Raw genomic sequence first — 27,091 nt, 5'->3', positions numbered from 1 at the left:
ACTTGTCTAAACTGCAACAATAAACTATGAAAAACTGTCCGTACTATTTATTTTACTGTTTATGACTTTCTAGCAGCCTATCATGCAATGGCTTGCTGGTTCTGATTGCAGGCGATCAGATGCTTTAATGTATCTGATATTCATTTTTTTAAAAGTTTCTGTCTTGTTAAATACATTTCAGATGTTAAATATCTTTTGGAATAATTGCTAATTATTCATCATCTGATTTCACAGCACTGAGTTATTTTCTTTATGAAGTAGATTTTTTTTTAATGCAATACAACTAAGACTGCTTCCCATATATTTTTATTTTTCCTAAGCTAAATGTAGCTTAAATGCATACTTTTTCAGATAGGTTTTTCTTAGTTTTCTTCATCAAGTCCTACAACATATCCTTACTGTATTTTTGAAATAGAAGAGAGCTATTTAGAGTTATGATGCCTTGAGACCTGAGTTTCCAAAACCCTCACTTCAAATCCCATACAATTTTTCTTTAGTTCTTTGTTTACTCAAGATTGGATTAGACATTTTAGCAGTCATAGAACTTGATTAAAAACCACCACGTTATTGGATGGCCTATTATGTCAGTATAGTTTACTTTTTAAAATCTCTCATAGCATTAGACTACACAGTAATACTTACTAGTGGAGAAAAATAATTTTTCATGTATCTACCATCCTTATTGGCCACTGTTAAAGAATGCTTTGGCAGACTAAGCCTTTTGTGTACAGCTGGCTATTTTCATCCATTTTAGAGAGATTTACAGACTCGCATGTACTAGTGTTTCATTCCCTTCCAGCTCTGAAATATTCCTTATTTGGTAGAGGAGGAGTTGCTCAGGTAGAATTCTCTAGTTTCCACAGGTGGCTGATACCAGCCCTGATAAAAGTTTTAACTATTTTGTGAGAACAGAGATAATCTGAATGAGTTTCTACTTCTGTCATCTGTGGTGCTTGGATTGCCTGAAATGTTTGGACATTTTTAGGGAATATATATTTCTCAGCCCTTTAGTCACACAAATGATAAGAACTCTTGTGCTAAGGAATATGAATATCCTTACTGTTGTGACATTTGGTTTTTTTCTGCCTAAAATGGAAGACAGCAAGGGCATCAGTATTCAAACCCAGTTAAGAAATAAGATAGCAATGAGATGAGGTACTTTGTTAAACAAAGCAAAGTGTCACAGACAGGTGATAATAGATGTACACTTATTAACCACGTAATGTGGCTCTGTTCATCCCCCTTACTCAAGCTTCTAAGCCTTTTTTTTTTTTCTGCTGGTAGAAGTTACGCATTCTGTCCCTCTGGAATATAGTAAAATAATTATCCATGATGTTCAAAAGTGTTCTTTCAGACATAAAAATGCCATGTAACTGAGATAAGGACTTCACAAACTGAAATAGCTTGGTGATTTTACATTGCAAAGAAGGGGCAAAAGCATTTTGCTCACTCTGTGTTCAAATACACTTTCTGCATTTGGGAAAGAGTGACAGACAGATAATTTCAGCTGCTTTAAAAATATTAAGACCTCTTATTTCTGTTTCTTTTTGAACAAAGCTGTGTTAGATGTTTACAGATGTAATTTGCTGTCACTTGCCATATGCTCCCTGATTAATTCTGCAGGGCCTGTCAGCTTCAGATAATTTAATTTTCTGTGCTTTAAAATGACATTCATTATCAGGACATGAAAAATTCAAATGATTAACTGCAAATTATGACTAATAAAGTGTCTATTTTTTTTGTTTGCTTTTAGAGAAAAACAGAAAGCTGAAGTCAAGGACAGAAGCATTTTTGAGGTTTTGCAAGCCAAAGGCAGCAAAATAGAAACTTTAGAACAGATTTGTATAATGTTTTAAATAGAGCAGTTAAGAAAAACTTGTCATTTCACAACACATTTATGTTTGTCAAAATGAGAAAATAGTTTGCTATTGTCTCTTAAGAAAAAAGTTGTGATTCAGAGATTATAAATTTCTGATTAAGTATTATTTAAACTCTTCTGTGTTGTTCAAACAGTTGATCTGTTACCTAAAAAGTTCATATCATTTTAGATTAAACCTTTTCTGAAAAATCTTGTCAGTTCATTACCTCATTTTACCCTATAGTCTAAACTAAACTTGTATCTAAGTCTAGAAGAGTGTTCTGGTTTGTAATATGCCCAAAAACATCTTGGTAAGATTTGCAGTCCTGATAAGTACAAAATAATTAACCCAGTGCACCTTCTTCCTGTTTTTTTTTAGTCAATTCATAGTTAAACAATTATATAGAAAACATACATACGTTTTATATGATATGAAGTACAATAGGTATATTATATTTTATTATATAATTGTTTATTACAGAGATTGTATAATGTATATATAGTAGATTATCTGCACCCCATATATAGTCTATAATATATAGTTTATATACTATAGAATTATATCCAACATTTAATATATTAGATGTAATATAATGTATTACATTGCATATAATGTAGGTCTATGAAAGATATAATTATTGATAATATAGTAAATAAAATTAAAACACTGTTTATTAGTGAATAAACTTTACTTTGTGTTACAGCAGTGGCTGAAGTTTCAGTGTGGTGTCGCATGGCTGTAGGTGTGGTGTGTAATGTGTTTAGTGCATACACACACATCATGTTTAGAAGCCCTCAGTGTATGATTTCTGATCTATCCTTACCTGAAAGGCAAAATACCTGTGAAGACCTTGATAGGAATATGTATGCAGCACAGTGCTTTTAAGAAGGCTGCCTGCTGTGGTGGTGTCTGAACCCCGGATGTGCATTCTCCATGAGGTTGCTCTCTGTGGTTTCAGATCAATTTCAGAAGCTGAAACTCTAATTGATCAGAATTCTGAAATTGCTGGTATAATTAATTTACATCATCGATGTGGAAATGGAGAGAGGCTGGTAAATGTAACTAAAACCATGGAAATCTGGCAGCCAGGAAAGAAGAGTTTGTTAACAGGATGGTAAAACTCTGGATATCCATACAAACTTGGGCATGAGAGGCTTTTTGTTCGTAGAAGGTTGAACATGGGGCAGCAGTGCCCTGGCAGCCAGGAGGGCCAGCCCTTTCCTGGGGGGCATCAGTCACAGCAGGGCAAGGGAGGGGATTGTCCTGCTCTGCTCTGAGCTGGGGCAGCCTCACCTCGAGTGCTGGTGCCATAGTAATGATGGTGGTGAAGGGCCTTGAGGGGAAGCCCCCTTGAAGGGAAGACAGGAGTGGCTGAGGTTACTTAGCTTGTTCAGCCTGGTGAGAAGGAGACCAATGGGAGATCTCATTGTGGTTTAATACTTCCTTGTAAGCGGAAGAGGTGGGGCAGCACTGATCTCTTCCCTCTGGTGACCAGTGACAGGTCCTGAGGACAGGGCTTAGAGATGTCAGGGTAGGTTTGGGTTGGATCTTAGGAAGTTTCTTCACCCTGAGGGTGGTTGGGCACTAGAACAGGCTCCACTGGTAAGACGCCATTGCACTAGGCTTGCCAGAGTTCAACAAGCATTTGGATAATGCACTCAGGCACATGGTATGATTCTGGAGGTTGTTCTATATGGGGCCGGAAGTATGACTTTATGGTCCTTGAGAGTTGCTTCCAAATCAAGATATTTTGAGATTCAGTGATTCTAAGAGATGAGGAGAACAGAAGATATTTTGATGATCATCACAACTTGAATGCAGCCCTTACAATTGGCTTCACTTAGAGTATCATTGACTTGGAGGGGGGGCAGGTTGTGAAGGGCACCAGATCACCAGATGGTGCCAGTGCTGTGTATGAAAGCAGTGTACAGAGGTGATGTCATGCTGACCTTCTTGCCTCATCCATTGGCTGGGATGCTGTAGGATTGAGTCAAGAGAGGAATTGCTTCCTGAGTGCGAGGTTTTAGTGATTTGGTATCAAATAATGGAGCCAGTTTAAAAAACAATGTAGTGTTCTTATTTATTTTGTTTTACGGAATGTGCTTCTTCTTCGTTCATCTAAGGAAGTTAAGATACTATTTATGTAATTAACATGCAAATAGATTGCGTGTGAAAATGTGCATTTTGACAGTCATGGTAATGAATGTTCTTTTCTGTAAAGTACAGACAGGAAGACTTGAAAGCTGCATATTTCAGTCTACTAATTTTTTACATCTAGGAAGTTGAGATGCGCCAGTCATGTCTTCTGTTGTTTTTCTTTTTGCCTTCTTGCATCACACAGAGCTACCAGTTGCAACAAGTTAATTTGAGGGTTTATTGTCTAGGAATTTCTGAATGGCCACCAAAAAGCTTATTGTATAAATCAATGCTGAGTAAGGGAAAAAAGAAAAATCAATGGGCTATCTCATCATTTGACATAGATGTAAGCTTCTGTTGCTTCTAGAAATAACAACAAAACTGCATAAGGAGAACATGAGATTGTATTTCTTGTCTTGTATTAGTCTTGCTTAGACTTTATCCTGACATGCCTAAAAGGACTTAAAAAAATTCTGTAAATATGAGAGCATATTCTCCATAGCCTAGATGAGATACATCCATGTAGTTAGCTCATAATGAAAGCTAAATAAGCTTAATTCATAAAGAGGTATTTCAAGTTTTGGAGAGGTTTCTATTTTAATGGATATTACTGAAAATCAAGTAAAATAATAATTTAGGAAACTATGGTTCAGAAGTAATGTGGTGTCTAACCACATTTGCGTAACCTAACAGTGAAGAAGAGTGTTCAGATACTTAGGAAAATGGGACTTGTGGCTATAGGGATAAATGTCTAAATCATAAGTTTTCAAAGCTTCTGCTGTCCAATATCTTTGGACTAGACTATATGCATTGAACTTCTATTTACTTAGTACAACTTCAGGTTTTCACTGCTCTTAAATTGTGGTGTTGTGATCTTCAGTTTTATATATATGAATAAGTCCTTTTACTTTTCGTGAGTTAATTCCATAACTTCATATTGTGTTAAATATTAGAAATATGAATTAGTGTGGAACATTTCAAGATGTACCATTCAAATTTTCAAATAAAAATAAATTTGTTCAAGCACTTAAGATTGTTCTTGTCTATTATCACACATAATTTCAGCACAGAATGTATTGGTTTTGAGTTTTCTATTGTATTGTACTTTTGCCTTTTTTTTTTTTTTTTTTTTTTTTTTTTTTTTTTTTTTTTTTTTTGAGTTGGTGTAGTGGTAACTTTTGGTCCTGATAGTCACAACTGGGCCTCATCTGGCATACAGATATATTTATTGTAAATGCTGTGTGGTAAAAATCTTATTCCTTTGAGATTAATGTCTTGAGTTCTATTCTGATTTTTTTACTGTTATTTTTGTTTTATGCAGTGTCTCAAAACTCTTTCTTAGCAGTTACATATCCCTGACATATATGCATCACTTCTCTGTTTCAATGAAAAGAATTTCTAGCTGCTATGTTTAAGTGGCTAGGACACTCTCTTAGAATTTCACTTCTGCAGACTGATAGATACTTTGCTGCAAAAATCTTTTCATTGTCTTTTTTATTTGGAAACATTTTTACCATAATGTAGTTAATTTATAATCTTAAGTAGATCACCGATGCCATTTTCTTTCTTAAAAAGTCAGGGGAGGTTTTTGGGGGAATGTGTGAAATTTTGTAAATTCAAGCAATTAGTTTAGCAGATAATGCTGGAGCAGGGAACAGTTTTCTGCCATTCACACAATAGATAAGTTAAAATATCTTAACCTGTTTTCTTTAGAAGATGACATTAAAGACGTGTAAAAATAGCTGTAAACCTTTTCATATAACATTGTTAATTAATTAGCTTTCAATTTTGATCTGGAGGAACTAAAGCTAATCTTTTGTCCTAGACCTTGTAACGTTTCAAAACCTTATCAACTGATTATACTCTAGAGGGGTTAAAATAGTACTAGCTTGCCTCATTATCTGCTCTTGAAAATCTTCAGCTTGCTGTGCAAATCTATATTAAAGCCCCTTTAATGGGTCCAATTGAAAGAAGCATAATTCTACCTTCAAGCATTAATTAATACTGATGAATTTTTCTTGACTTTTGTACCTTCACCTGATTATATTTTTCTTTGTAATAAAAATACTTTTATTTAATTAGAACAAATGTATACAGACATTATTACCATCTAAGTACTTTATTTTCAGTAGCGTATAAGCTTGAATATTTTTGGGTAATGAGGGACATGAGGATAATTTTGGTAATAAGGAGTTCAGGTGAATGTGTTAGCAGTGTTGAGATTATATGAATTTTATAAACTCTTTGCAAGAAATGTTTGTCCAGTCAATAAGATTTATATGTGATGCAGACAAAGCATGTTGAAGGGGACACTAACAAAATTTTTTTTTTTCTTAGAAAAAGGAGTGACTCAGGTTGTGCATTGGAAAAGGGGTCAGCCTTCAGTGGCGAAACCTGTGTTTTATGTAGCACCTTTGAACTGCATCAATGAATTTTCATATGTCTTTTTGCCTTTCTGTTTGACATCTTCTTGTTAGTTTTCTCATAAAATTAAGGGAAGGAAACTTTTTTAAGGAGCTGATATCAGTGAGAAACATGGGAAGAAAATATACAAACAGTTGAAAATTGCTGATTTTGGTTTATTGATAGAATGCTAACTGAGGTAGGTAGTATGATGACTATGGCTGATACCTGTGGGCTTTTTTGACTGAAGAAATTAATAAGCTCTAAATTAAGGTGTACCTCTATAGCTCATTAGTATTTTTGTATGAATTCCCAGTAGGAAGACTTTTTCTACCACTTGAAAAAGTGTTTCTCTGAGGTAACTTGCTGCATTTTGAGGAAATAGTTTTTAAACTTAACGTTTTCTTACTTAATTCTGCAGAAAAGAAGCTATATTGTGTGTTTATACAGGTGTGCTGTAAATCTGTGCCTTACCTCTTCAATAATTCATATGTGTAGCCATTCCTGAAGTTGGCTAAAGGTTCTGGGTCTTTATTACTCAGCCTTCATATTTTTAGTGGTGTTTCTACAGAGATGGTACCTGTACATGGATCAGACAGAAAAATGAAAAGTAACTAAAGAAATGTGGTGTCTCTTGTCCTCTGCCCGTTACACTAGTTAGAAATGCGTGATTTCTTGAATATTGAGCAGAGCTCAGTAGTCAAACCTGGAAGGAAGGGGGAGGTTACGTTCATGATCTCATTCATCCTCTTGTCAGTTACTTGTCAGCTAGTGTCTAGTTGGGAGTTTTCTTTTTCAGCCCACAATAGTTAGCATGTAGCCAGTGAAAGTCAAAGCAGAGTAGCCTTTTATCTGAGCTAAAAATGGTTTCTATAGCCAATGGAATCTGCTTTTACTGGATAAGATACTAACTTCTTTACTGGTTTTCGTATATTACCTCGTCATTGTAGTGATGCTTTTTTTAGTTCTAAAGTCAGTATGGTTTTAAGATGGTTGGATTTTATTCCCTGTTTAAGGACATTTGGTGTACATGGATCAGACAGAAAAATGAGGAGGTTTCCATATATTGTGGCTTCTTGCTTGAATACAGGCAGATTTCCTGGAAGTCAAGAAAATGGTTATACTTCAAGGATCAAGTAGCAGAAAGAAACAGGCAGTGCCCTGTGAGATTAGATTCTGGCCTTATGAATCTGCTGACAGCACTTTGGAAGAAGCTTGTCAGAAGAGGTGATCACAGCAACAGCTGTTCTTTATTTACTACATCTGATCTGGCAGCATTGATGTATAGGAGTGTAATGAAGTACTGCTGTGTCAGACAAGGATGCTGGTAGGTATTGATCCCTGCAGATCTCAGATCATCATGCACTCTTCTATGAAGCTGACTCACTTTAAGGACCTTGTATAAGTCTTTTTGGAGAGGAAAGCATAGAAAAAAAAAAATCTAAGCCTGGTTCCGTCAAGATTGTGCTCTTCAATGAAGATAAGAGAAGAGCTCACTTAGCAGGATACAGGTTTTGATTTAAAATAAGTAGAGAGAATAGAAGATAAAGATAATTTGGATTTTCTGTTTTCTGACCTAGAAGGCTTTGCTGCTGGTGTTTCAAGGTAGAGTTCCTAAGAAGAGAAGAAAGAGCAGAGAATACATTTATTAGGCAGTGTTGTTGTGCAGCACTGTGTTCTGTTCTGGTGCAGAGAATCACTAGCTGTGGCAAGACTGTTAGATTATATTGTCAGTATTACTACAGCTTTCCTGAGAGCTCAGTAGAGTAAAATTGACAGTCAATCTCTAAGTGTAGCAGACACATTACTGCAATACATGCTATACTGCTTGGTTTTGATACTGAATTTATCATGGAGCTATGGATTTTTGATTTTGACAAAATGCTGTCTCATTTACAGATTAGACATGTATATTTGCAAAAAACTGCCTCTAAATACTTCCCTTTCTCAGAGCAAAGAGCTTCTGTATTCCTTGTTTCAGAGATGGAAAAACTATTGTAGAAAATCACACGTGCCAGAAACAGCATTTGGCTCACTTGTTGGTGCAAAAATGCAGCTGCTAGCAGTGCTTGTTTGCACTGTACCTGTGCAACAGAAGGAAATGTGCAAAAGGGATGCAAAGGATCGTAAGATATTGAGGAAAATATTAATAAAGCTTTGTTTTAGTGAATGAGGGAAGGAGCATGCTGCAGTAGATTTGTAAGGACCAGCACGAGTGGAAAGGAGGGTGGTGCACATCCAAAAGGTAGTTTTCTCTATGCTGTGACCTACTCAGTAGGTTGCTGGTAAGAGACTGTTCCATTGCTGCTCATGAAAGTATGGTGCTAGAGTTGCATACAGCCACAGTTTATTTCCACCACATGTTCAGGTATTAAAAATCCTATCAGGTGTTTCGATTAAGATAGCAAACTTTGCTGAAGATACCAAATTAATCACACCAGAGAAGTCCAAAGAGGGCAATAGGGAACATGGTGTTTATAATAGATTATGCTGTTTTACCCTTCCTTAATCTATGGGTCAGGTGAGAATTCCGGAGCAACGCTGACTAATAGTAGAGAAATAAGTACATATTCACCACCTGCAGAATGAAGTCACCTGCTCATATTTCTGTTTTTTTTCTCTGTAGAACAATTTTACTTGATCCTCTTAAAATGCTTTAAAGAATCTTGATTTTCTTTTCTACTGCCTGCAAAACAGACCTGTCCTTTTCCAACAGCAAATATATGGTATGAAAGCACATTTTAATAGACAGTTTATAAGAATATAAGTTACCATGTTGTATTTCATGTTTAATGTTGATAAAAATAGACATTCAGAATTTGTCATTCATTTTGAGAATGGATTAATAGATACCTGCTTGCAGGTTAATACTTCTTTTTCTCAGAAACCATTTTTTAAATTGGTTTATCTCAGAGAATCGTAGATAGCATGGGATTGGACAAGGAAAAGGAAAACTTTGGTGGTATGAAAATCAGCTGAACTCCCCCATGTCAATTACTCTGTCTGTGGTTACTTTTTTAGTTTGTTTAATATTGTTCTGGCAGAAGGTTAGGAATGAAGAGTAGTAAGAATTAAAAATGGAATATGCACTCAAAATACTATTACATGTGTTACATTTAAATGCATTATATGTCAGTTGTTTTTTTTCTTTTTTTTTTTTCGTTCTTGTTGAGAGTCAAGTTATAAGTTGACTATTTAGCTGGGACTATGGGTAGAATCTATCTACAGTAGAATCAGGTAGCACTGTTGGTGTTTTACTTTCAGAGAGGATTTAAAAACAACTCTTATTTCATATTATGACTGGCTGTTGTCATTCAGACTCTGAAAAGACACTGTACAGACTGCAGAATGCAGCTGGTGACACTCATGGCATGTGGTTACTTTTGAACTATTTGCCTTGAACTTTTGTTTGTCCTATGTCTGAAAATTATTTAAGAATCTAATCTAAATTAGATCTAGATCTGTCTAATCTAGAAGTCATGAGATGAAAAAAAGTGAATTTCTTTTGTTAGTTTTTTTCCTTTTTTTTTCTTTGTTTTGGAGGACTGTATGAGAATATGACTAGCAATGTTTTTCGTTAAATTTGCATAAAGATGTTCAAGAACCATGAGGATTAATAAAGTTGAAAAAATATAGAGAAAAATTTAAGAGAGTTTAATCAAGAGAAGTTATAAAATGTTACTGGAGCATTTTTAATGGTGTATACTTATTGTTAAATTTCTGGTAGAAATTAAAACAGAAGTTGGAAGGAGAGGAGAAGTTGAAAGTGTGGTAAGTCAACCTCAACTACCTTGTGAGGGAAGAGGAATGATCAAAGGGAGAAAATATGTCACAAAATGTTGAAGTAGCAATTCTGAGAAGAACTTTAAATGAATTTTATTTCTGCATTTAATTTTTAATAAAATAATTTAATTACTAAATTAATTTTGTTTCTGCAGAAGATGTCAGAATTTCTTCAAATAATATCAGTAATTTTAGTACTTCAATTTTTCATCCATTTATGTTAATTTTAACTTTTTTTTCCATGTGGTGTAGTGGAAGTGAACTACTGTACAGTGAGAGCTTCTGATAAAGAATGCAATGAGGAAAGCACAGAATTTAATATTTATTTGTTACCATGATCCTTTTTGATAGTAGAGACCAAATGCCCCTTTGTTGCATTCCTAGATGGACTCCTTTAATATTGTGGTGCATAGATTTGAATTTTTTCATGAAGTGCTTCAGCACCCAATGTGTTGTTGCTTTTCTGTATTAGCAGCAACATTGAAGGATGTGTCATTTTTGTGTTTCTCCTAGATTGTTTTTACTCCAGTTTGAGTTAACTTCTTCACATGAAATAGAACCCACTTATATTTCATGAGCCTGTATAGAAGCAGCTATGCAATACTGATTTAGTGGTGCAGTCTGATTGATTTCAAAATGGAGAATTTGGGGTTGGTTTTTCCAGCTTTCTTTTACCTTGGCTCCCAAAATAGGAAAATTTGGAAAGCGCTTAAGGCAATAATAACATGTACAGATATTGTTACATAGTTCTTTTCACTTGCCTTTTATTTAGCAGACTAAAAAATATTTCAGTAAAGACTGGAATTTCAGTAATGATATCTGTAATATCAAACAGTACGTAACTTCTGGTTTTTGTATCTTAATTCACTTTTTTTGAGGGAATCAGACTAGCATTAAGGAGTTGCTTGTGTTACCACTGTCTCCGTACAGTACTGTACTATCTGAATTCACAATGGGTAAAAAACAAGGTTTTAATATAAAATTTTATATTTGTATCTATTCACACAAAGTGTGGACAGATAATTGTAACATCCTACTGCTTTGAAAAGATTGATATGTTCAGTGCTAAGACAAGAAAGAGCTAATGTCACCTTTTGGTTTTGATCTGTTGTTTTCATAGCAGATTTTTTCAGTTTAACTTGCTATGTGATTTTGCTTCCTCTTCAGATTACCATGAGGATATTTAAAAAATAAACAGTATTTGACAGTAAACAATGTATTATGGAAGAAAAAAAAACTTACTGTGCTGTAGTTAAAGAGATGCCATGGGAAAGGATGAAAATTAATTTGGGAATGACAGTCCTCTGAGACATCAAAAGGTCTGCTCCACTAGGTCACAGTGTTTCTTTTTATGTACTGTTGCCTGGAGCACTCTGGAATCCAGCAGTATACTGGGGATACTCTTTGGTTCTTCCCAGAATCAAAGAAGGGTAAAATCTATTTCTTTTGGTTTTTATTGGAGCAAATTCACTTTTGAATAATTTTCTTTCTTGAAAGTTTGTCGAAGTGTGCTTTAGATGCCTTAGTTCCTTGATGGTTTTTTATGGTTCTTGACCACCAAGCTGTCAAGCATTGCTTTTGCCCTGTTGTATTCAAACAAGTATGACTGAGTCAAGTCAAAGTGTAATCTGAGATTGTTCTTGTGTAGTGTCAGACTGTCTTTATAGTATCTAGGCAGAAATCAGTAAATATTATGGGAATAGATTAAATCCTGATGGGTGTTTTACCTAGTGAAATATGTCAAAATAACCTCATGTAGGAGGTTGTCCTTTGTGTTGATCAGCTGTGGTTTTTTCCCCTACTGTTTCACTTTCCTACTAGAATAGGGTGATCTTAGGAATACTGCTTGTGTTCTCTGCAGTAAGAAATCAATCTTTACTCTCCTGTTAGATGAAGTAATATATAGGTTGAGGAAGCAAAGTACGAAAAGAGCTGCATAGGAAGGGGCAGATGATAATTTACTTTATTGTCTATGTCTCAGAAATTCCTTTATATGACTCTTATTTCTACCCAGTCATGGCTCCTGAGTGATACCTCTTTATTTTCCCTTCTTGTAAGCATGTGAAATAAACAGATAGGAGAGTAAAAGTTCAATTCATTTAGAGGAAAAGATAACAGCATGCAAAGTGGTAACCCAGAAAAATGCTTTGAAACATAACAGGATTTTTTTCCATGCAAGGGTAACTCACCTAGAAAATGTTTCACTAATGCTACAATAGATGACTTTGTAGACTAGTAGATGAGCTTGCTGCTTAATGACTGATGTGGTAAATTTGCTTTTTGATTGGTTTCAAGTGTTAAGTTGCTGTTCAGATGTGGAGATAAGTAATTAGTGTGCAAGTCTAATTCAGGATAACCTGTCTGACTACTCTTGAGTATTCACAGTAAGTAGTTTATTTCAGTTGGAAACTTAATTTGAGAAATACAGAACAAACATTTGAAAGAGCTAGTTGCACTGTTGTACCACCCTGTCTCCTTTCATTCTCCAGATTGCTGGAAAACATCCCATTTAAGACAGAACCCAAATATCTCTGATTTCACTTCAGAATAGACATATGCTTCCCAGAATACACATATGCTTCCCAGTTTCTGCCCAGTGTATAAGGAAACTAAGTTTTGGTATAATGTACCTGTGTACTCAGAAATTAGATGTGTTAAAGAGCTGGAGCTTTTATAAAAAATGTGTGTGTGTGTGTGAATTTTTAGCTCAGAGCCAAGAATCTCTTTCAGACAGGTGAGATTTTTAATGATGAAAAGGGTGTCTCCAAGTACAGACTTTTGTTTTGATAAATGTTCAGTAAGTAGTAATGAGCTAGAAGTAAGACTCAAAGGAGCTGCTTACTCCAATTCCATGAGGCCCTGGGGATTGGGAGGGTAACAAACAAAATTACTGATGCTTTCCATAGTAATGTGGATATATACCTTTTTAAAGATTCAGCTAAATCATTTCTTTCAGCAACAGTTTATTACTCTAAGTGTAATAATGTACCCAAAAAACAAATGTTTTGTCTTTTGAATGGTAAAATGCGACTTCAAATATACTGTTTCGCGTGTTTTTGATCAGCATATTTTCATTCCTTTTTTATGTCTAACATACTTAGGAAGCAGATGTAAGCTTTAGACGCTGAAAACTCTCACATACATCACCAGATGTATTGTTGAATAATCTAGAGGATTATTGTCGTGTTGATGATTTTTTATGTTTCTGTACACACTTCATTTTAGCTAGTGAATTAAAAGCAAAGCAGTTACACTTCAGTACCGACATGAAAGTTTTATTAGTTTCGTACCACAGTTATGGTGCCACTGCTAGGAAAATATTACAGATTAAAGCCCTTTTGATTTAGAAAGAGATGGGACAAAACAGAATGTGGAATTAAAGCAGACTCCTGGAGAAAAACACAGAGTTCTAATAAGCATTGAAGAGTGAGGGTGTTTAATACAAGTGTCATGAGAATCAAATGAAATTATCGCGGAAACTTGAAGTTCTTGCTTTATGGCAGTGAGATTTTTCTGTATGTGGGTGAACTAACCCATTGTATGTGATGAGCAATGTTGTGTTATTTTCCTTGAGCTGGCAGATTCAGCCAGACTTGATTCTCTTTAAAAGTATTCTGTATCATAATAATTTTGGTAGCCTCACTCAACAGTAATTTCTATTTGCTGTTACAAATTCTGGAAATTCTGCAGAATTTTGAATTCAGCTCTGGCTTGTTTTTTGGTGTGCTGTAAGTGCAAGTTAAACAGTATTCTAATGCATTCTTCATCCATAAACACAGGTACAACTTCTGTAAATGACTGTTTTTGCATAAGCTTCACTGAGTAATTTCCGTTTGGTTCTGCATTTATAGGCTTCTTCAGTAGCAGCAGGGTATTTGGTTGCTCATTTTCATTACTGTGTCTTATAGTCATTCAGCTTTGAGTATGATTAAAGTACTAATGGAATTAATTAAAATAATGCTGTAAAAACTGCATATGTCAGATAGTTACATTTCATAGGCCTAAAACGCAGGACATGCATGCTCTTTTCCACTTGCTTTTTGTCTATGAACAGGTTTTGGTTTGTTTTTTTTTTAATAGAGGCTACCAGGACAGCAGCAGGAACTAAACAGCTTAATGCAGAGAAAAAGTGCTGTGAATGAGGAAAATGCCCGTTTGAAGAATGAATTCGGTAACTTGAACCGGAAATTTAAAGATAAAAGCCCAGAAGTTAAGGTATATTGACTTGTACATAGTTTCATAAGACTGTAGCTTTGAAGTAGTTCTTTAAGCAGTGTCAGCCTTTGTGGCACAGAAAGTGACAAGCTTGGAGAAAAAATTGCCTTAGGCCTTGCTATACCTTACTGTTTTCTCACATACTAACTGAGAAAGATGCTTTAAAGCCAAGAATCCAAGCTTTATAACTTTCAGATAAATAGTTAATGATGGAAATGGAGCAAAGAAAGTAGAAGTGTGAAGATGTGGCTTCTTGTAATTAGATTCTGATGGGACTGGCATTATTAATTGATAAAGCTGAGGTCTGGGAGGATATGTCTGTGTGGGTCTCAAAAATAGCTGGGGACAGCATCAAAGGCAGCTTGATCAATTAATGGGCTCTTTGCAAATGTGTACTCATCAAAGCTGTCATCCAGCTAAAAAATATGACCCTTCCACCTGCATGAAGGAGGCCAATAAAAGTGCACAGGTGACCTTGGCCATCAAATATAGAAGCTGCTGTGAGGGTAAAACTGCACAGTTTATATTTGCTGATTAGTTCTCACTTTTTTGTTTATCGGCCCTTGTGGTACTGTTCTACAGGACACTGAGGAGTGTGCACAGAAGAAGGAAGAGCAAAACAGACTGGTTATAAAAAATCTGGAGGAGGAAAATAAGGGATTAAATATATGCTGTGCTGACCTGCTAAGTGACCTGGAGAAACTGAGGAAGCAGGAGGCACAGTGGAAAAAAGAAAAATCTGGCAATGATACCAGAATAAAGGTACAAAATGGAGTGGACTCCTGGATGTTTTTGAGAATTAACTTCTCCAGACATTTCACTACAAGTTATTTTCTTTAAATACCAAGTTATATATTCAAATCTACCAGTGGGGACTTGCATTCATTTACATTCTATCACTTAAGACCCACAGCTTTTTAAAAATTGATGCTGCAAAGCAGGAATCTGACTTCAAATAGTCATCTTAAAATGTAATCATTAAAAAATAAAAGATGCTGTACTTTGAGATGATATATATGTGTGTGTATATATATATATATATATACACACACACACACATACGTTTGTGTGTGTGTGTGTGAAAAAAATAAAAGCTTAAAAGTATTACCACAGTTTCTTTCTTGATTTGTAATTTACTTACCTATAATCTTGTTGCAGTAGACTTAATCTTTGTTGTTTTGAAAGAACATGTAATACCAAATAAATTGTGCCCTAGCCTCCAAAGGTCTCTATTCTGTAAGGGGTCTTATTATTGCTTATACTATATTAAAAATTATTTTTTTGCTTTACCATAGTTTATGGTAAAGCAAAAAGAAAATAACTGAATACATGGTACAGTCTTTTTAAAATAATTTCTTGTTTCCTGGTGGAAATTGGCTAGTGTTTTTTAAATTCCTCCAAGAAATAAACCACAAACATGGCAAATCTTAACTGCTGCCTATATACACACTAGGTAGTGGATTCGTGTTGTTTGCATGATGAATGTACACTTACATTGCTGTGTTCTTTTACATTATCAAAGTACATTCATTGCAATAACTATGTAATTAACACCTCACCCAGAAATGCCCTTTTTTCCTGCACTAGCAATTTTTGGGTTGTTGTGGTGATGGAAACTTTTAAAAGAGCTTAATTCAGATTTCTTAACATGGGAAGTAAAGTTCTTGCAAATTGGCTTCTTCAGACTAGTTATGAGTCTATTATAGAGTTCCTAGGACAACAAATTATTTGTTGATTCTTGGGAGGAAAAAATCTAGTGAGTGCCAAGCTGATAGAATAATTTTTAAGTTGTCAGATGTAGTGTTTGTAATATTGGACAAGTTGTTGGAAATCTGTTACCTGTTCCTTCAGTGATCACAGTCAGAATAACTCCTGTGTGTCTGTCTTCCTGGCTCATGAATGAAAGATCTGGGCGATTGTAGGGATGGGAATTAGTAGTGTTGGTATTTCCAAGGGGTGTTACAAGCAGGTTGAGTTGGTGTCTAGAGTGTGAAAGAGAGTACTTCTGGGGATGGGTGTTGCCTGAGACAGCCAGGGATGTCACAGAGTTGGATTTGCTGTTTGCAAACTAGGAGGAACTTGTTAAGAAGATAATTATCATTTGCAGTCTTGTCTGTAATGACCAAGAAGTTCTCAAGGCCAAGACCTTGAGACAGTGAAGTCGCTCTACACAGCCCTGGAGTTAAGAAAGCAGAGGCTTCAGATGTTCAGAGAACTTGTAGGTGGAATTCTGTGAGAAGCAGTTTTGAAGGATAAAGAGCTCAGGAAAAACTATAATGTCTTTAAAGAAAGCTTTCTCGAAGCGCAAGTATGGTCCACTTTGGAAAAAAGGTGGATGTCTCAGGAGATCAACTTGGCTAAACAGATCTCACCACTGGATTCTGGTGTAGGCTGCAGATAGAAAAAAATATTCAGGAAGTGGAAACAGTGAAAGCTGTAGAGGGAGAGTTCAGAAACATTGTCTGGACACTGAAGGGTGGTGGTAACCTATGTGCAGTTGAAAGTTGCAAATAATGACTGATACAACCAGAATTTCTTGGAACTGCTTTATCAGTGAAAAGCTGAAGAAGGAAAATGGGGACCTGCTGCTGAAATGGAATGATGAATTATTTACAAAACTCAGTAGATACAGCCAAGGTACTTAATATTGTCTTAGCTTCAGTCTTGTCCAAGGTGTCCCCAGAAGTTTATGCCTAGAGACAGACTTCAGTGTGAAGTACTGAGAATGGATGTGTTGGAAGATACCTGAGAGAGCTTGATCAATACACATCCATTGGGACTGCCTGAAATTAACTGCTTTCAGGGGTGCTGAGACTGTTGGCTGCCTCTCACCCTTTAATTTGGGAGTTGAATCAGCATCTTTTTGTACATGTTTTAAAGTAATAGACATGGCATTTAACAGTCTTAAAGATGTGTTGTATACAGATGTTATCCATGTTAGTCTCCTCTCTCTGAAGGAATAAAAAAGAATCCTTAGCAAAATGAGCTAGCCCAACATTGCCTTTAAAATGTGTATTAGATGGTAGAAATGTGAGATCTAAGTCACAGATTGCTTCTGAGGAAAAGTGGTCACCTGTGGAAAGGCTGAAGTGTTAGCCTTTTTTTTTTTTTTTTTCTGTTTTTAAACCATTTCCATTGAAGAAAAGTGCCACTTCTTACTTTGTAAGACTGCTTGTTATTATAACCTACGATAACCAGGTATAAAATTCAACTTCTTCAAACTGAGAGAAAGGAACAGCTGCTGTGGATAGTTTGTCCTCTTAAAGAACATTTCTTTAAAGTTTTGTCATATTAGCTGAAATCAGTGTGAGACCAGTTAACAAGAGGATACCTGATAAGGTGGCTAAAAGGCTGACAGTGGTGTTTTATTGTTTTTCTTTTCTGTATCTATCTTCATATAGTTAATGTACAGTGTACAGAAAGTTGACTTAAGTCTTTGCTTTCTGCCTGAAGTAGTTCTTGAGAACTTTTGTGCTTCTTTTGTGATTCCCAGAGCTTATATGTCAGCTTTCTATATGTCCTGAAAGTGAATAAATTAAAAAGTCTTCGATCAGCCAGCTGTCTCCCTATCTAAGAATCAGTTAGTTATTTGAGTTACTTGATTGTTCTTTAGGTGGAGGTTACTTAAATTATTGTTTGGTATCAAGATGAATATATTTTCCCCCAAACTCAAGTCACAAAAGGCTTTGTATGTAGATGAAAAAATATCAGGCTGGAAGATTTTAAGTGGAGGTGAAATAAAAGATAATGGAATTGCTTACTAGTGGGTTGGTTGTTTTTGTTAATTCCTAGTTAGCGTTGTACTTTTGAAGTTTCTGAAGTCTAAAGGTTGGAACTTTCAAAGAAACAGCCATCTCTCTCAAGAGGAGCCTGGGATTTTAGTTCCACCGAAAAATGAGAGTTTTATTGAGACAGGACCTTGAAAAATTACTCTCACTTCTGTCATAATATATGATAGGAAAAAACATGAAAACAAAGCTGCTGTCTTTGAAAGTGACTTTCAAAGGGTTTGAAGCTACAAATAACAAAACTGTGGTGTTAATTCATAGTGACTCCATAATGGGCATAACTCCTCATGCCTTGATTTTCTTACACTTTTCATGTTTGAAATTCTTTTAAATTCACCTTTTCTTGCTGTCTTGCATTGTGTCTTTTATAAATATGCATTTTCTCTCTTGTATAACTGAATTATTCAATGTTTTGACTAAATGTTTCAAGTAGCTATTTTTTTAGTAAGCTTTAAAAGCTTGAATCTTAAACACTCCATTGAAATGAACTGTAATTTAAAAACCTAGATTAGGAGTATTTGTACTAGGTAAATTTTCACAAATTTACATAATCATGAATGTACACAATTTACATAATCATACACAATGAACATTTTTGGCTACTCTATCAACAAAAAGGGAATGTGATAAATTCCATATGATCTAAAAATGCAGATACTCAGAAATTGAGTGTAAAATATTAGAGATCTTTTCATGGTCAAAAATATGATGTCGATGAAAAACTCAGCATGAGCCCGCAATGTGTGATTGCAGCCCAGGAATCCATTTGATGGGCTACACTGAAAGAGATGTGTCAGCAGATTAAAGGAGGTGATTTTCCCCCTCTACTGTGCCCTTGTGAGACTCCACCAGGAGCACCCTGTATATTTCTGGTGTTCCCAACATGAGAAGGACATGGTAATACTGGACTAAGTCTGGACGAGGGTCATGAGGGGACTGGACCACCTTCCCTATAAAGACAGCAATCTATCTTTGCAAGTTGTGGCTGTCCAGCCCGAGGAAGAGAAAGTTGTATGGAGACCTCATAGCAACCCTCCAGGATCTGACCATGGACTTCAGGGAAAACAGAGTGGGACTCTGTCATGAACTGTGATGGTAGGACAAGGAGGAGTGGTTGCAAATTGAAAGAGGGGAAATTTAGGTTAGAGATGAGGAAAAAATTCTTGATGAGGATAAGGATGAGGAGACACTGGAACTGGTTGCCCAGGGAGTGGACAGATCCTGGCAGTATTCAAGTCCAGATTGGCTAAGGTCTTGAGCAACCTGATGCAGTAGGGAGAGCTCCCTGCCCATGGCAGGGAGGTTGGAAGGACCTTTCAGATCCTTCCTAACCCAAACCATTCAATGATTCTATTTTAGATTTCAGTATTCATCTGAACTTTTATACATCAATATATAATATTTCAGTAGCTGAGGTATTTGTATAACAAGTTTTTTTTTCCCTTTTTTTATGTTTTACTTTTTCAGTAATGCTTCCAAAAAGCTTGAGCTTTCAAAATACGTTCAAAAGGTTGAGCTGATGAATTTCTTACTTGAAACCAAAAGCCAAAGTTAAACATGTCACAAATGAAGTATGGAAGGACACTTTTTTCCTAATGTTAAACTCTGCCATTAGATAACTTTTAAGTTTTATTTATGACAAAATAATGTGTTACATACTCTTTGTATTGTATCTGCAATGGATGATGGGAACTTATAGCATTGGTAATGTTGGATTTTTTTAATCTCTTCCATGGAAAACTTGCAACTCTATAGTGTGTTAGGAAAATAGACAAATAAAATTTATCACAGAATATATGAACTATTACAATTTTTGTTCACATTTAGCTGCAGAGGAAAAAAATACTGAGGTGAAACCCTACAGTTACTTGTCTGCAAGTTATATATACACCTTATTACACTTAAAAAAAATTATGATTGATAGTGAACTGTCTCCTATCATTTTGAATTTTTTCATTATTCGAGGAAAAAAGATTTTCTGCCTAGCCTTTGACATTGAATGGTGACTTATTTGTTGAGTACACCAGGTGTGTAGCATGGTATTTGTCAAGAAACAAATTAATTTCCTACCTCATTCACTTGTGAATTTTTCTATTTCTTTACATCAATGTTACTGTTATTAACAGGACATGATAGTTTTCATACAATTTCAAGGAATTTGATTGTAGCAAACTTCTGATACATCTAAATACCTATAAGACATTTTTATGCAATTTTAAGGATTTTAATTTATTTAAAATATAATGATTCACTTTTCCGTTATAGAAAATATTTTGATAACCTCAGTATTTGAAGCATCATTGCTGAAAGGGAAAAATGTGCATTTTCTTATTTCTTTAAGTCTGTATGTAAATGGAAAACTAATATACTCTTGGCAGTAGATTAGGGATAATATTCTAAGAGGAGGCTTTTATTTTAAATTATTAATGAATCATGGAATATTTGCCTTTCTGAGAATGAGTGATTGCATCTGTGAGCAGCATAGTACCAAAGCAGGTCTAAAGCTATTGCCACCATCTGAAATTCTGTTCTTGATATTGCTGTAATATTTATATTTCCATTTTTGCCTCAAAACACTTGGGGGAGAATAGTCTTACAAAGCTTGGTAAGGACTGATGTGCTCTTCTTAGGTAACTTCAACAAGATGTTGAAGTCTTGTTTGAGTAAGCTGCCTTGCTTCTGTGTTTCCTAAATACATCTTTGCAGCTTGCTGACTAACTTCTACAGTAGAGCTCATGGTAAAAGGCAGACCCTTGCTTGTTTGCATTGTTTTCAGTGAGCACTTTCAGAAATTGTCTGATATGCTCTTTCTTCTCCTGAAAAAACTATTCCTTGCACTGAATTAGCAGTGCAAAATAAGAGCAGATTTAACAAGCAGTCTTAAAAATGAATCTGTATCTGTGATTCTTGGTTCATATAAGTAAAACTGAATTTTTGTTAGAGGTTAAAACAATGAATACATAGCTGCTTTTTTCAGAACCTTCTACATAGAAAACAAGGTTTAATCAGTTTAATAGTTAAATAGGGAAGGTTTGATTTGCAGAGGTTTGATTCAGGTCCCTCCTTCCACATCCAGCAACTGGGTTAAGGAAAACTTCTCACAGGAAAGAAAAGGTGGCCACCTTAAATTTGAAATACACTTTTTTTTCCTGGTATTTCACATTTTTCATACATGAACATATACCTACCTATATGTATATGCTTAGACTGCAGTAAATGTATGCATGTATGTATGGGCACATCCATAAATCTATATGCATAAACAACTTGCATAGTAGATTTTAATTATTTCTTCTTAATTCATTTCAGTTGCTTTCTTTGCAGAAGTTGTAAACTGATTTAGCCGAGAAAAGAGAACAAATAAAAAGTTTGCACCGTACATGCAGTAACTTGTCATCTCAGGTAGATGTGAAACAGGAAGAACTTTTCCAAAGGATTGTGATGTGGTCGGAGCTAAGTAAGTATTTCATAGTAACTTTAAGTTTGAATCCTCTCAAAAAGGCTGTTCTTCCAGTTAGAAAGCAGTATCATCCATTTGAAGATACTTTTGTGTAACAGTGTGTTTTGCCATTCTTTTCACAAGATGTAAGGCTTTTGGAAGTCTGCCAGTTTATGTAGACTCTTCCTGATACGTTTTCACTCTTGTTTGTCTTAGCTGGTTTTGAGTAGTGATAGACATAAGAAATTATACTTCTGCAAATTGCATTTGTGTCAGAGAACTACCAGTCTCAACACAATAAAAAGTAATAAAATAACAATATGATTAGGGACGTGAACATTAATTAGAGAGACTAAACACCCTAAACTTAAAAAAGCTTTAAGCCTAAGTGTAACTTTTTAATTAGATTCAAATCTGACAAGTCAGCAGAAGTCTACGTAGGCCTGTGCTAAAGGTTTAAAGTGCAGTGATTTAGGCTTTATCTTAGGTCTCGCACACTATTTCTTTACACTGAATCTGTAAGATTAGTGCTGCAATATTGGTGTCTTTGAAAAGAACTAAAGGACAGAATGAATTATATGAATTGAAAAGACTACTGAATTCCTCAGAATTACGGTAATGTCAGAAGATAATTGGTAACTCTAAGTCAATTGTTGGGAAATTATCCATGTTTTCTTAATTTCAGAGGCATACGCATTGTTTCATTCCTCTGTTAGATTAATAATATTCCCTTAAATATTCCTTTAAATAGTGGTTTTACCTGAGGAGCTGCAGTTGAGAAGTAGAAATCATTGGTGTGGATACTCCTCTTTACTTTCCAAGCACAAATAATCTTTCTATAGGGAGTCAGTATCTAAGACTATTTTTTTTTTTAAAAGCCAAAAGATATTTTTGATGCGTCTGAACTAAATCGTCATCTTGAAATCTTTTCGTGTTGAAATCTCTACAAGAAAGATGATGTCTTTACAAGAAAAATGATTTTAATGTTTAAAAGGAATAATACCAATTGGGTTTTAAAAAGTCAATAAACATGCATAAGCTTATTGGGAGACTGTATTGAAAGAGGCAGTCAATGGAATTTGTGAAATTCAACAATGGCCTAATAGAATTTATCTCCTGACATTATTCTCAGAAAAATATATATGTGTTAGGACTGGGGACAGCAAAGAAGGCATTTTAGAGCCAGATAATCGAGTTTGCAAAGTTACTGCTCACTGGTTTCAGCTTTGGATATTGCAATCTAAGTTGGCCAAATCTTTGAACTTCGAATTTCTCAAAATGAATTCTTTGATATTCTTTGCAAAACAATCTCTTAGAATTTGGCACAAACTCCTCATTAAAATATGGAAGTAAAATAAAGACATTTTTGAATATAAAATCTGAAAATGAGCTAATAAAGAGATGAAGACTACACTTATTTTAAAGTGTGGATGTCTTCTTCTATGTTTTTCCATATAACCAATCCTCTAGATTTATGGGAAACTGTTTGGTAAATCAGTCATATGGGGGGTTTTGTGTACTCCAGTGTTTTCCTTACTAGATACTTAGTGGTATTGCAATAAGTAATAGCATTTTTGGATATCACTAGTATGTGAGTTATGCTTCACATGTCTATATGTATATGTTTGATCAGTAACATTATAATTAGTTGTTTGCTAATCTTTCTTAATGAACTTCAAATTTCTTGTTGACATTTCTGTTATAAAGAACAAAGGCTTAAGCTCAAATTATGTAGAATTCGCAGTTTCAGTAGTTAGCAATACATACTAAGAATTGCAAATATTCTGTACTTTTATGATCTAGAATACTGAAATTTCGCCTTATCTTCCAAGATGTCAGTATATAGAGAAAATTACTTTTCTGTTATTTCTCAATTAAAAATGGCATCAAAATTAAACAGATCTTTGTTAAAAGAAGGTAAACTCTTATTTAAATTAAAGTAACAACTCCTTAGTTAAAGGAAAAAATCTGAGGAGAAAAGGAAGTCTTTTCATCTTCTCATTTTCCTAGGGCAGAGTCTTGCAACTGTGTTGCCTTATTGATTAAAGCATTTAATTTTTCATAGTTATGGTAATGTTGTTGGGATTTTTAAAATCCATTTAAAATTTAGTCTTAAGAAAGTATCACATTGAATGCTTGGTTGTCATTTGATGGTGTCAAAAAATTCTTGGACAAATAGTATGAAAAATACCCCATCCTCCTTAATATCTTCAGTTTCCCATCATCAATTTCAAACTTCAGAGCTGAAAAAGACAATCTGGCTTGCAAATGTGTCTGCTTTCCCCAATGCTCTGTCTCATGGTTTGCTGCCTTCCTTCCTTCCCCACCCTCTCATTATGTGAAAACAGAGCACGAACAGAATTGAAATTATTAGAAAGAAGCTGTAGAAGAAGAAAGAAAGATAAAAGAAAGGCAACTGGCCTCATTCATTTGGTGTCTTCTTTCAGATACAGCATAGGCAGATTCAGAAAAATACACCTTCTGCTGATGCCTTGGTAATACTATCTGAAATTTTTACATTATGTGCTAAGTTTAATTGCAGAAGCTGGTCTCCAAGGGAATATGTACGTACTGGACTAGTGCTCTGTTTCTTGTGCATTCACCACTTCCCGTGTTCTGTGTATCTGTGAGTTTGTTGGCAAGAGGTTTTTTTTAGTTTAACAGTAGATGTGTGTGTAGGCATCAAGAGAATTGTTTTCTTCAGGAAATTAGCAGAGATCAAACTTTGAAGAAATACTCTAGTGCAACTCTGGTTCTTCAGAATAACAAGGTGGTTTTGAAAATACTGCCATATGCCAGTAAAAGTCTGCTACATACTTTTGAGGTGTGGAAGTTAAATTTCCTAGGACCAATGACCAAACAGAATTTACAGGATACATCCTGTATAGTGAATGTCTTCAAGAAGACATTACCTTTCTTTTTTGGCTTAATTTTTGCAAAGCACTTTTCGCCTTACTGGGTTTCATTTCAAACTTCTGAATTACCTGTGACATGCAATTTCTTGTTATATTTTTGATGGTTTAATTTAGTACAGATTTTCCGTATCTCTTTAGAGTCCATGGTAACCTTTCAATTTTCGTCTTATCGAGCCTGGTGATTTTTGCTTTAAAATTGTGCTAAATACCAGGGTCTAGAACTTTGTGGTCTGACACAGCTCTGGTGGAGCTCTGAACATCAAACTGGAGAGGTTTGATTAACTCACTGAGGCTTGAGCCTTGCTGTCACAAGTATCCAGGAACTATTAAACTGTTTGCAAATATAGTAAAATCTGTTCTAAAATTAATTTTGATTTCTTGCCCTAGTGTTTTTAGTGGAAATGTGGTCCATGTCTTCATTTCTTTTGATTCATATCTAGTCCAAATCTATGACTGGTGATTTTGCAACTGTTTTTTTCTGTAATAATGTTTCAGTTTTTACTCCCCCACCATGTGTGCCCCCACCCTGCCCACCACCCCTTCCAATGCAGTTACTATTAACTTGTGTGCTGGCAATTATGAGGCCATCAGATTTTTATGCAGGTCTTGTTTTGCTGCTCTTGGATTTTTCAGTTTATTTGCTGTGTGCTGCAAATAATTTTGCAATATTTATGCCATTTCCATGAGAAGTCCTAATTTGTAGGACCTGTCACTGTGTTGTATTTTTAAACTACAGGTAGTGGGATCTAGAGATTTCTTGAATTACCCCAAATGATCTTGTATTCCCTTGGTAACAGGGACAGCTGAGATGCTCAAAGTCCCAGTATATTCACCAGAATTGTGGTGGTGAAACAAAGCTAAACATCACCTGAAGTGATGTGTATTTTTTAAATTCTGTTTGTAGCACAGCACATTCCACAGCTTGTGGAATGACAATAGCTATTAATTTCATTTACATCTCTGGGAAGCCACAGATTACTCTAAAACCCTTGATCAGGCAAATAAGGTCCCTTGCTCCTGCAAGGATGGAAAGGCTTTATTTAATCTTATGTTTTAGGGATAGAAGGAAATGTTTATGAGCCCCAAAGCTGTCTCTGCTCTAAGCAATAGTAGTGACTTAAATATTGTTACTGGTTGGGTAAGGTGTCAAATGTTTGAGTCTTGCTGCTGTCTGTTTTGTGGCATCTTTGTGTAGCATCAACCTGAAAGCAGTCTTCTAAGGTTACTGTACCAACAATCTTACATCAGGGACTGAAATAATTTAGTAATGCTCTTCTGTTTTGATGTGAGAAAGTTCAGACTGTTTTTCATGGCACACCCATTCTTGTTGCTTGAAGTGTGCAGGTCACTTTCTATAAATGTCTTCATTTCCCATTTTATTCATCTTAAGATACGAGTTTATTCATCTTAAGACAGGTGTTTTTTTTATTTCTCAGTACTACCTGCTGACTTTGCGCTTAAAAAAGTTAAAAGCTCTCAGTGTATCATAGTGTGTTAGTTTATGGGAAGTTTGGGGTGGTGGAAAAAAATAGACTTAAGTGTTGCAGTTTGGGTCCTAGCTGGCAGCGTTTCTTCAAGTACTGTTGCTCATGGCTACTTTTTTCTTAAAATTGCCTTTCTTTAAAGTGTAAGTTACGTTGAAACATTTTATCACCATGTGCTTGTATTCGTATATGTGTATATATGTACATGTTTACATATAGTTTATACCTTTTATATGTAGATGTATTTATTTTTATATATCTCTGTGTATGTATAAATGCCTGTATATCTGTATGTATGTACAGGTGCCTGTATATGTCTGTATAATGGCTCTAATATGTTGAATGCCACTCATTATACTTGTTACATTCAATTAGTAATTTTTAGTTATTTCTTCTGTTAAATGCTCACCCAAAATAAAAATTTTTCTGTGGACTTGACATCCTTATCCTGCTACAGTGACAGGATAAGGTGTCTGTCTTGTAGAGAGTTTCTTGTTTGCTGCTTTGAGTAAGCATGTTTTGAGGTTGATTTTTAAATACTCTGAGCACAGGACAAGCAAATTAGTAACAGAATCACAGAGATCACTTGGTGGCTGAAACTGGCAGACACATCTGGGGTGGTGTAGTATGCTCCTCCAGCAGATCCAGCCCTCTGCTCCAGCAGTATCAGCTACAGCAGGCTGCCCAGTACAGTGTCCAATCTGAGTTTGTCCAAGAATGGAGACTCTGCAACCTCTCTGAGGAGGCTCTTCCAAGGTTTGGCCATTTTCAATGGATAAAAATATTTTTACTGTGTTAAGCTGGAATTTTATCTGCTTTTTATTGGTGCTTATTGCCTCTTTTCCTGTCTGAGTACCACTTACAACAGTCCATCTGTATCTTCTTTCTAGATTGCCATCAGGTATTTATAGATGTTGATAGTTCAGTTGTCACTGAACTTTCCCTTCTCCAGGCTGAGCAGAGAAGGCTTTCTTAGCCTCTCTCACTATGTATTCTATGCTGCTCTCTATGCAGTAGATGCTGCAATACTTAAACCATCTTTGTCATCTTTCATTGGCTCTCTCTGGCC

General features: G+C 35.3%; 1 protein-coding gene across 1 annotated transcript in view; it reads left to right on the top strand.

The window, feature by feature from the left end:
• The window catches only part of CNTLN (centlein), a 181,750-nt gene that overhangs the window by 28,659 nt on the left and 126,000 nt on the right, over window positions 1-27,091 (top strand). Inside the window, 4 exon segments of the mRNA XM_050987362.1 lie at window positions 1,754-1,849; window positions 14,264-14,396; window positions 14,979-15,158; window positions 21,509-21,645. Coding sequence (XP_050843319.1) covers window positions 1,754-1,849; window positions 14,264-14,396; window positions 14,979-15,158; window positions 21,509-21,645 — 546 coding nt within the window.

Source organism: Serinus canaria, chromosome Z (genome assembly GCF_022539315.1).
Source record: "Serinus canaria isolate serCan28SL12 chromosome Z, serCan2020, whole genome shotgun sequence".
Taxonomy (NCBI): domain Eukaryota; kingdom Metazoa; phylum Chordata; class Aves; order Passeriformes; family Fringillidae; genus Serinus; species Serinus canaria.
Note: the sequence above shows the minus strand (reverse complement) of the source record. Positions and strands in the feature narration are given on the sequence as shown.